Below are 12,339 nucleotides of genomic sequence, written 5' to 3' on the forward strand. Positions count from 1 at the left end.
TGTCCAAATTAAGTCCTTAGCAATGCATATTACTAACCAAACATTAAGTTTTGATATATGTACGGTAGGAAATTTACAAAATATCTTCAAGGAACATGATCTTTACTTAATATCCTAATGATTTTTGGCATAAACGTAAAATCGATAATTATGACCCATACAATGTATTGTTGGCTATTGCAAAAAATATACCTGTGCTACCTATGATTGGTTTTGTGGTCCAGGGTCACATTTTTACTATATATATATATATATATATATATATATATATATATATATATATAATATTTTTTTTTTTTTTTTTTTTTTTTTTTTTTTTACACATATATATATAAATATTAAGTTCCATTATAAATTATATATACATATTACAAATATTGTAATTACTTTAATGCTGTGTTCATTTGAAGTTATTTTAGCTTGTTTTGAAATGACCAAAAAGCATCATCCGGTTAACCGGACACTAAAGCCGTGAGCTATTTCATGTTAAGCGCTGTCATGTGTTCAGTCTCGCTGGCGTTCTGAGCGACAGTTTCGAGCAAACAAGAAAGAAAAGAAAGCATAAGGAGGATGCGAGCCAGCGGCCGCAGTCCTCAGCAGCAGGCTGGTGAAACGCTGCTCTCGTGTGTCAGCGGCTGATATTACAGCACACATCCCATACCTGAAGGAGCCTCCCCCCGGGTCATTCAGCTTGTTTTTCTGGTTTCCTGAGAGTTGTATGGTGACGCCCGCAGGGCTTTTGCCCATCTGGATTGCCGCAGGCTTCCCTAAAGCACCTGGGAAAAGACAAGACAACATTCTCATGAACTTACACACCTATTTTCATCACACCTCAACCAGCTCTGCTCAGTCACATTTCACATTATTTTGCATAAAGCTAATGAAGCCTGTTTTAGAAACATTAAGATTTCCTGCACTGTGACAATTTTCTTGACAATTAAACACATTTGACCACAAAAGTCTCATTACTGTAATGTCTGGATAGTTTTTTGTAACTCTAAATGAGTAATTTATACTGTAAAAATGTATTCAATTTAATTAGCAAAAAATAAAGCCAATAAAACAAATAAATCTATAAATTAAATCATAAATTATTAATACATATCTACACTGTGAATTTTTTCAAATAGTTGTTTCAACTTAAAATAATTTGTTACCCCCGCTGACTTAAAATTTTTAGTTTAGTCAACTTGAAATTTTAAGTTACTGTTAATTTAAGTGAGAACTGGAATATTTTAGTTGCCTAAAAAAAAATGTCAGCGGGGGTAACAAATTATTTTAAGTTGAAACAACTATTTTTTTACAGTGTATAAATTATACAGATTTTAAATCTATAAATTACAAAATTATAAAATAAATAATATAACATTTTTTGCATTACAATAATGAAAATGAGATGGGGGGGGGGGGGTGGTTAGAGGGAAATGTGCTTAATTGTCATGAAAATAGTGTCACAATGGGCAGGCTTTATTTCCTTTCAAATAATAATAAATACAAATAATGGCAACACTTTACTTGAACTCTTTATGTATAATGCATTATATAGGTATTCATTTCATAAATAATTGCAACCAAGATTAAAATGCATTATAATATTTGCAGATTCCATACTATATCTGAAATATGTTGTTTGTTGTGTTTTAATGCATTGAATCGATATGTAGTATAATGTATTATAACTATGGTTACAATTATTATAGGTTGCATAATTAATGCATTAAAAATACCGCATTATATAGAAAAGCGTCAAGTAAAATGCAACCAAAGAAATTAATAATAAATAATAATTTCTAATTTTTTCACATTGACTTTATGGTGAAATATGACCTGGGTATTTTCTTGACAGGTTTCATGAGATGCACCCGAATAGAGACAGAACAACAGGGCGAGCTGCCATTTTTTTACTGATTCTCTGCTTTTGTCTACATGCATCTCTGTTTTTTTTATATTTTTTCTCTCAGTCTGTCTCTATACACTCCTCAGTGTGTCGACACACACACACACACACACACACACACAGTGACTGCCAGGGTGCACTTGAACGTGATTTTAAGAGGCAAGTTCTTAGCCCACAGCTACAGGAGACGGTATTTTTAGAAACTTTCCCCCTGAAAATCCACTCTAAGGGCTGAAATATAACAGATCAGACTGTGATGGACAGGAACAGAAAGACTCAGATCAAATCTGTGTGCGCACACCTGTATGTGTGTGTGTGATCAGACGGCAGGAGTTTCATGCAAAGCTGATGAATGAATGAATAAATGACTGATTGTTAGATGTGAAGGTCATCTGTGTTTTGCGCGTCTCAGGTGTTTGCTCACCTGTCGCTCGCACCGTCTGCGTTATGACCACAGGCATCCGTATCTGACCTCCAGGACCCACTGCCCTCTTGATACCCTACAAACAAACAAGGTTTACTCCATTGTACATTGATATCTGAACAGTCTTACAGTCTACAACTAGTCAATCAGTCAGTTTGGCACTTATAGACATCCATCAGCATCCTCAGATTTAATAATTGATATATTAATTTCTAAAGTCTCTAAATGATCAAGATAATGAAAATGTTCCTGAAGACCCTGTCACACACAATCTACATGTTGATAGTTTAGACTTTTAGTGTAATTGTACACCATCCACCTTCAGCTCATGAGTCACGTGTCTTTTTGCTGTCAAATCTGATTTTTATCCAGAAAACGTAAGACTTAAATAATATTTCCAGATGAACACTTACTGAACTGAAGCAGCTCGGCTTTACTTGATTCTCCATCAATCATTTTCTAGAAAAATCAGTGCGACTCAAATGTGATCATCAGGACCTTTTGAGGAACGTTTTTACTTTCACTGTTCCTCAGCAGAGGAATGATGTTCACAAGCCTCCAAAACATCTCACATCTTCTGAGGAACGTTTATTTCTTCATCTCTCAATCATCACTGTGTGGCCTTGCATTATATATTTTGATCATCAAAGTAAGCATTTAAATCTCATCTTAAATGATATATTATTATACAGATATATTATTGGGGATACAGAGTGACGACTGATATTTCTATAATTTTATGTAAGTATAAAGATCTCATTGATATATATTACAAGCATCATTCTTTACATCAACTTTTTGGCCATATAAATATCAGCATCTTTACCAAATTGCATTTTTTTGCTCAGTTCGGGCCTCTGAATAAAACAGCAGTTTTTTCCTCCATATTTTCACTATGTCATACTATATGAGCCAAAAAAACCTGATGGATCATATATGATACTCAACTTTGAGGTTCATCTGTTCCGTTTCAAACAATTGGATGTTTCTGGCTATTATTTCATATGTCAGGCTTTATGGAGTTAATGTGACATATTTGTAACTTGCATAATAAGACTAAGAACGTGTATTAATCAAATAAATAGTCTATTTAATTTCATGTAGACTTTAAAATGTAGGTCCTTTATTCACAGAATTGAAAATGATTACACCATGTTGTCATGAAGATGAATCTGGGCATTAATAAAATGCACACAATCTAAGTGTGGTCGAAAACACACAAGCAGAATTTTTCCCAAGCACATGAGAGAGAGAGAGAGAGAAAGAGAGAGAGGGGAAGAAAACAAGGTAGTGACAAAGTGAGGAGAGGGGCAGAAAACAGGAACAACACTAATAGAGACGCTTCTGTCCCCCATGAGTCCCTTAGTGCTGCCCTGAGCAAATCCCATCCATCCATTCCACTTTCCCTCCGCCTGCATATTTCTCTGACTTGTTTTCTTGTGCCCGGACACACTGTCGCTACATTACAGCTCAGAGCCTACAAACCTCGGGGAGATACGGAAAACCTCAGAACGGCTACAGGACACAGACTGAGCCATTACAGGAAGACAAGCTCACAGTCAATATTCAATACTATGAACACGTCACACTCTGGGCTGGACAATATAGCTTAATTATATTTGTGTTTTTCAGCCTTTTGAACTAATGGTCAAATGTTTGGGGTCAGTAAGTTGTTTTTTTTTTTTAAGAAAATGAAAGAAATTACTTTTCAGCAACATGCATTCAATTGATCAAAAAGACAGTAGACATTTCCATAATTTCATAGCTTCCATAAAAATATGAAGCAGCACAACTGTTTTCAACATTGATAATAATCAGAAATGTTTCTTGAGCAGCAAATCAGCATATTAGAATGATTTCTGAAGGATCATGTGACACTGAAGACTGGAGTAATGATGATGAAAATCACAGAAATAAATGACATTTTACAATTCATTATAATAGAAAACAGTTATTTTAAATTGAAATAATATTTCACTGTTTTTACTTTATTTTTCATCAAATAAATGCAGCCTTGTTGAGCAGAAAAGACTCATCAAATAAATTATTAAAAAATTCAAAAACATATAATATATCAATTAAACAGCCAAGTACATGACACATTTCATTTGAAAAAATAATAAATAAACCTAAATTAACAAAAAATTACTCTTTGGAGGTAAAATAAGTAATAATGGCTTAAAGTAAGCTTTTAAATACAGAATAAGCATGATATGCAAATATGTGCGGTCATATGTTAATCAGGACATGGCTGTGATTATGATTTTGGAATGAGACTATTTGATTTCAATAAAAGTTCTGGGTGACTAAAGCAGGAGTTTTGAGTTCAAACTCTTTTATTCATATAAGAGCAAGATGTACATCATGGAAACGTCTATCTGATGCTTCTGATGGCATGTACAGTATAGAACATGTCCCTTTCAGATGTTAAGTGAATGTTTAGAAAGTACCTTCAAGATGTTTATGATATAGAATGTATTTAAACCTTCTTCTTTAAATAAACATATCCTATGTTAGATATCAGATACTAGTTTTGGTACGGTTATATATTGTTTCTGCTGATCTGTATGAATGAAAAAGAGACAAGTGGAGCATATTAGAGAAGATGAGAGGTCAGCACATACTTGTGGCAGTACGGTGGTGCTGTTGGGCTGGTGCGGACGCACACTGACAGCCGTCTGGACCGGCGTCACGCTGGTTTTGTTGGGCTGCAGAGGCTGGATGAAAGACTGCTGGTTGTTCAGGAGAGACAGACGCAACGCAGGGAGACTTTTCTACAAACACAAACACACACATGCATGCACACAAACACAGAGTTAGTCCCAAAGTAAACATTTAGATGAACATGCATAAACAAAACATATGTATAATAAGCATTTAATGCAGAAAATGAGTCTGCACTTTTGATAAACATCCACTAATTTACACCTGATATTACGTGAGTCGACATCAATTCAGAATCAACTACTGAGTCGAGTATTTACCCGCTGAAGATATCAAATCCAATACATCACAACCTCATATGAACCCTTGTATTTGTGCGTAGAGGGTTAGGGTTAATTCACCACCATTTGTCCAGATTACGGTACACTGGGACTACACAAGGAATAATTGACAAGGGCCATTGTATTAATGAAAAATAAGGCACACCTGAGGTGGTAATGCATCCATTTTTACAGGCAAAACAACTGTTTTTCTTTTCTTTTTTTTCATTCACCCTAACCTAAACATTGATGCTATTTCGCTTCAATAACACGTCTTCTTTCAAAAAGAAATCATCCAAAATACAAATTTAAGTGTTACTTTGTATTTGTGTCTGCAGATTTAAATTACAGTTCATATCTTTTTTAAGGTTTTATCAGAAGGAGTTTTTCTCCACTTCAGCAGTACATACATACACCATCCTTTACCATTGTATTCCTATCTACATTCTGAAGGGTTATACAGAGGGGTTTGTTATGATTCGCCTGATTAGCATTTTATTCCTAATTTATTTTTTTATTTTTTTCTGTCTGTTGAGAGTATTTTCTGATTTATGGAGTAATAAATCCAAAATCTTCTCTGTAAAAAACTTTAATTACAACAAAAGGAAAGGAACTTTGAGCCAATGTTCAGATTTCAGTTCTGGAGATTTATGCAAATAAGTGCATTTTTAATTAGATAATGCCTCATGTGCATATTCAAACATAACATTTCAGAAAACTTGTAATACAAAACAATTGTCTTAATGGACAGTGATTAATCAACTGGGGAATGAAGTATCTGATATCTGCTCGTTAATCTTTCATCCTATTAACCTGTGGTGTCTTAATGTTATACTTTGACAATATAAAACCTACTTTTATCAAGTCAATAAGCCTATTCGAATCTGTAAGCTTGAATGGGTTTACAAATATCCTATTAAAATGGTCATTTAAAAGCTTTGCACATTTCTAATTACGCTGCTTTGACTTGGAAATATTCAGATACTCAACTACTGATACGATGCTACAAAAACTTTACTAGTAGGGACCAAAATATTGGAATATTTGGAATAACGTGCACTGCCGAACCATTAGCAACAATAAATGCATCTCATATGTTTCATTTCAATTCCATTTCCAGTGTGTGAACTGTCATTTTTTTTCTCATAGAGGCCGAACAGTCTGACAAAGGTCATTAACCTCAGTAATCAAAAGACATCTCGCTGAGATCCCAGGCCCCGTGAGGACACTGCGGGCTGCCGATGTCTGTTTCTGGAGGATTTGACGTAAGCAAGCTAACATCGCATGACAGCGCGGCTGCATTGGCGTGCCAGTTCGGACCGGGCGGGATGTGACACGCATTGTGCCTGGCTGGACACGCCTGCCGGCTACTGACCGCGAGGAACGCGAGCCATGTCAGAGCAGGAGGACTCGCGTGTGTTAACGTACCTTCAGGAAAGGGACCAGGTACGGCTGCGGAGACGACTTCAGCTCGGATTGTAGGCGGCTGGTGAACTCCTCCGGATCGATCTTTGCATCCTGAGAGCAGAGACAGCAGATGATCAGATGGATTTGAATGAGTACAGTAAAAAAAAACATGCAAACTGTAGGAAGAGGAGATGATTAGTGCAGGCTGAAAACGAATTAACCTTTGATCTTACATGAGGCAAATTTCATTTTCAAAGATTTGGAAAAGAGGACTAATATTAGCTGGTTACAAAAATATCAATTAAAAACTTTTTAACACACAGATTTTTTTCACAAAATAAGAATGAAGATTTTTCATATTATATATGTATCACTTTTAATACACTCATCAAAACAACAGAATGATGACAAAAGTTTGTTTTAATGACAAAAAATATTCCAAATGCATCATTTAACTTACAATCTACCAAAAAAATGTGTTCCAACACTCCATTTAATGTCAAAGAAAATGTTATACTTTTTCCCCCTCTGTTTGGATGCAGTCAGAAAACATCTGGATCATGTTTGCATTTTCTTCTGTCACCGGCCATAATTCTGACTTTGAAATCAGAATTAGGCATAAAATAATGTCATGTGTCTGAAAATGGTCTTAGAATTGATCAAATGGTTATAATCTGACTCAATTCAGACAGGAATCATGTGTTTGCGGCGTTTTAATTCGATAATACAAGACTTCTTCACGAATGGTTGTAAAAGCAAAAATAATACAAAATCCACTATATTTAGTGAGAAAGTGTGATGTTTAGCGCAAATCAGACACTATTTTTGGAATCAGCACTACAAAATTACTAATAAACAAGTATTGCATTTCATTAAGCACATGTGATGCAGGCCGGTGTAATATTCTGGATGTAAAATGAGGCTTTTCATGATGACATATAAAGAAAAAAATGAACATTCTACACGCTAATGATTTATGAATTCAGATGTTTCTGGAGTAGAAACGCCACACGTACCAGTAAATCCTGCACCAGTGCTTTCACGTTTCGAGACGTCTCTGGGGAAGGTGAATTATGGGACGCCAACTTGATCAACGTCGCCAGGAAGTTCTTGCACTTCTTCACGTTCTCCTGCATCTCCTGATGAGAGAGTGAGACGGTTCATGTGGAATCAGACATCAGTAATGACACATCACAGGCCGAGCTGAAGCGCGTGTCTCGATTTGGACGGCTGCTTGTGTTAGTAAACAGTTTATCCTGTTCTGACTCACACAGACGCGCTCTGTTGTGCTTTTGTTGCCATAATCAGCGATCGGGCCTCACGGGTAAATAAAGCATTTTAACTAAATCCTCTAAATTCCATTTAAATGCTACAAAGCTGTCAATCATTTGAGGTTAGAGAATGTGTCAATCAAAAGTCTTTTTTAAGGCAGGTGGCATTTTATGCTCACACGGGCTGATCAGCTTCACGATCTACAATGAGCTCAACTACTATTAATGAACTGGTGATTCTCATGCACACAAAATCAAAAGAAAATGAAGCCTATTTTTATATTTTATACCTTGTAATATTATTGTCACACAATTAAACACAGTTATGGATTCAGATGTTTTACTTTTTTAATTCATATTATTCTTAATTGATAGTATAAATTAAAGGCAGAACAACGAATGCTATCATAACATAAATAATTTTAAATTGTAGCAATGTAGCATTGTTTTTATCACATTATGAATAAGTAATGAAGTAATGAAAATGCCATTTTTTGCACTAATATTTTGAGAATTTGGAAGGAAAATGTAATGAATTCTCAGAAATAAAGTCACTAAAATTTTTCTTTATGCAAAACCTTTTTTTTTCTTTTTTGACTTAGGGGATAAATAAATATGACCCATACATGTTCAGAATCAGAATGAGCTTTATTGGCCAAGTATGTTTACACATACGAGGAATTTGTTTTAGTGACAGTAGCTCCACAGTGCAACAGAAAGACAGCAACAGGACACAGAATAAAATAATAATATACAAATATATAATATATAATATAAACAATTATGTGTGTACAGGTCTGATATGTGCAAATTTGAAATAAAAAAAATTAATAAATAAAAAATAAGTAAGTGTGTTGAATAAATAATGTATAATAGAGTTGTGTGTTCCGCGTTTTAGTGTCAAGTGTTCAAGAGATGGATTGCCTGAGGGAAGAAACTGTTCCTGTGTCTGGTCGTTCTGGGGCTCAGAGCTCTGTAGCATCGACCAGACGGTAACAGTTCAAAGAGGGAGTGTGCTGGATGTGAGGGTCCAGAGTGATTTTACCAGCCCTTTTGCTCACTCTGGATAAGTACAGTTCTTGGAGAGTGGAGAGGGTTGTACCAATGATTCGCTCAGCAGTCCGGACTACTCTCCGTAGTCTTCTGAGGTCAGATTTGGTAGCTGTGCTGAACCAGACAGTTATTGAGGTGCAGAGGATGGATTCAATGATGGCGGAGTAGAACTGTTTCAGTAAGTCCTGTGGCAGGTTGAACTTCCTCAGCTGGCGAAGAAAGTACAACCTTTGCTGGGCCTTTTTCACAATAGAGATAATGTGAATGTCACACTTCAGGTCCTGAGAGATGGTGGTGCCCAGGAATCTGAATGACTCCACTGCAGTCACAGTGCTGTTCATGATGGTGAGTGGAGGGAGAGCAGGGGGGTTTCTCATGAAATCCACAATCATGTCAACAGTTTTGAGCGTGTTAAGCTCCAGGTTGTTAAGACTGCACCATACAGCCAGCTCCTTAACCTCCTGTCTGTAAGCAGACTCGTCACCGTCCTGGATGAGGCCGATCAGTGTGGTGTCGTCTGCAAACTTCAGGAGCTTGACAGAGGGGTCTTTAGAGGTGCAGTCGTTGGTGTAGAGGGAGAAGAGCAGTGGGGAGAGAACGCAGCCCTGAGGAGCTCCAGTGCTGATGGTACGAGTGCTGGATGTGTATTTTCCCAGCCTCACTAGCTGCTGCCTGTCTGTCAGGAAGCTGATGATCCACTGACAGACGGAGGTGGGGACGGAGAGCTGTGTCAGTTTATTCTGAAGGGTGTCCATGATGATGGTGTTAAAAGCGGAGCTGAAGTCCCCAAACAGGATCCTCACATAAGTCCCTGGTCTGTCCAGATGCTGCAGGATGAAGTGCAGTCCCATGTTGACTGCATCATCCAAAGACCTGTTTGCTCTGTAGGCAAACTGCAGGGGGTCCAGTAAGGGTCCAGTGATGTCCTTCAGATAAGCCAAAACCAGTCTTTCAAATGATTTCATGGCCACAGACGTTAGAGCCACAGGTCTGTAGTCATTAAGTCCAGTAATTTTGGGTTTCTTTGGGACAGGGATGATGGTGGAGCGTTTGAAGCATGAGGGGACTTCGCACAGCTCCAGTGATCTGTTGAAGATCTGTGTGAAGATGGGGGCCAGCTGATCAGCACAGGTTTTTAGGCAGGCTGGTGACACACCGCCTGGGCCTGGTGCTTTCCTTCGTTTGTTCTTTCTGAAGACCTGGCGCACCTCGTCTTCGCTGATCTGAATTGTAGGTGTGGGGGAGAGGGGGGTTGCTGGAGGTGTGAATGGTTGTGTGGAGAGGTGTTCAGGGCAGGTGTGGGGTGATTATTCAAACCTGCAGTAAAACTCATTCAGGTCGTCTGCTAGTTGTTGATTCTTGACATGTTTGTGAGATTCACCTGGTAATACACTATAAAACTTTGGGTGAGTATGATCTTTTTGAAAAAAATGTATACTTTTTTCTGCAAGGGTGTATTAAATTGATCAAAAGTGACAGTAAAGATATTTATAATGTTACAAAAGATTTCTATTTCAAATAAATACTGTTCTTTTGAACTTCCAATTCATCAAAGAATCCTAAAAATAAAATGTATCACAGTTTCCACAGAAATATGAAGCAGCACAACTGTTTTCAACATTGATAATAATCAGAAATGTTTCTTGAGCAGCAAATTAGAATGATTTCTGAAGGATCGTGTGACACTGAAGACTGGAGTAATTATGCTGAAAATTCAGCTTTGTTCACAGAAATAACTTATATATTACAATATCTTAACATAGAAAACAATTATTTTAACTAGTAATAATATTTTTTCTGTATTTTTGTTCAACTAAATGCAGCCTTAGTGAGCAGCTCTCAAAAACATTAAAAAAAAAATCATACCAACCCCAAACTTTTGAATAGTAGTGTATGTGGACATGCATGTCTGTGTTTGCGGGCAGATGTGATGCCCAGATGTCTATAGACTGGCACTGCCACATGTGTGTTTGTTTGTCTATGCATGAACGTGCTGGCAGCTGTGAGTGTGTGTGTGTGTGTGTGTGTGTGTGTGTGTATGTGTGTGTGTGTGTGTGTGTGGTTCGGCTGAAGCTTGAGGGGTCCAACAGTCACTCACTTGAGCTGAGAAAAAGAATAGATAAAGAGAGAGAAACTTGCAGGCTTCGATATGGGAGGGCACACAGACCTGGGAGACAACCGGAGCTCCGGGAGCCGGGGCGGCTGCGCTCTGCGGGGCCAGTGGCATCTGAGTGAGGGATCCCTGGGGGCCCAAGGCCGGTTGGACCTGCTGGGGAGCTGTCACTGCCACGGCGGCTGCCACGGGGGCCTTCTAGAGGAGGAAGGAGCAGAGACACGGAGATAAACACAAGCTGACGTCTGCCTGCCAGCAAGGCCACAGAGAACAGGAGAGATGGCCACAGCGCGCCCTGTCACATCGTGTGTCCCGAGAGAGCACAGGACGACAGGAGCCGAGAGAGAGAGAGAGAGAGATGGAGGAGGAAGAACTCAGAGCACCTGACGACTCACAGTTCGCTTGGTTTGCTCCTGAGGTGCTCGCTCTCCATCTCTTACAGCCATGCAGAGATTTTACTGTCTGTTCTTTGTCTTTATGCAAGAAATCTAATAAAACACAACTTTATAGATAAGCACAAGAGTGCAGGAGTAGATTTAAAAGCACATGAGACTCCAAACACATTCATTTCAATCAGATTATAATGCAGATAGTTCTGGTTTTGGTTGTTGATTAGTCCATATGGTGCTCACACAAATATTGACCGGACTAGATCTTTTACCGCAACATTTTGTACTTTTTGACCAAGATATTTCTGGTACTTTTGCTGTAATGATAAAGCTGCTTATTTTCAAACTTTTAGATTAACAGAAACTAGCAGTGTCAATAGTTAAATTATTAAATAAAATAATAATAAATAATCAATATAATCAAAATACATAATTCTGAAATATTTTTAATGATTTTATATTTCTGCCAAATAAAATATTTTAGAGCTTTAAATAACTAGAAAAATGCGTGTGTGTGTGTGTGTGTGTGTGTGTGTGTGTGTATATATATATATATATATATATGATATTTATGAATTAGATTGTATTTTTAGATTTTCTGTTTTTTGACTTTAATTTTAGTTAAAGGGGTCATATGATGCAATCTCATGTTTTCCTTTGTCTTTGGAGTGTTACAGGCTGTTCGTGCATATTTAAGATCCATAAAGTCACAAAGATTAAAGTCTCAAACTCAAAGAGATATTCTTTCTAAAAGTTAAGGCTTATCCACACCTTCCTAAAACACCTCATTTAAACACACCC

The 12,339-nt window shown here is 37.3% G+C and overlaps 1 protein-coding gene across 2 annotated transcripts in view; it reads right to left on the minus strand.

Annotated features, from left to right (window-relative positions):
• The window catches only part of LOC306843337 (transcription initiation factor TFIID subunit 4), an 87,593-nt gene that overhangs the window by 61,556 nt on the left and 13,698 nt on the right, over positions 1 to 12,339 (minus strand). For both annotated transcript variants that reach the window (XM_079374754.1, XM_079374753.1), the window contains 6 exons: positions 11,204 to 11,347; positions 7,729 to 7,851; positions 6,734 to 6,823; positions 4,946 to 5,095; positions 2,322 to 2,397; positions 662 to 776 (listed from right to left, as the gene is read on the minus strand). In XM_079374754.1, coding sequence (XP_079230880.1) covers positions 662 to 776; positions 2,322 to 2,397; positions 4,946 to 5,095; positions 6,734 to 6,823; positions 7,729 to 7,851; positions 11,204 to 11,347 — 698 coding nt within the window. The remainder of the gene's footprint in view (positions 1 to 661; positions 777 to 2,321; positions 2,398 to 4,945; positions 5,096 to 6,733; positions 6,824 to 7,728; positions 7,852 to 11,203; positions 11,348 to 12,339) is intronic.

The sequence above is a fragment of the Barbus barbus genome (genome assembly GCF_936440315.1).
Source record: "Barbus barbus genome assembly, chromosome: 23".
NCBI lineage: Eukaryota > Metazoa > Chordata > Actinopteri > Cypriniformes > Cyprinidae > Barbus > Barbus barbus.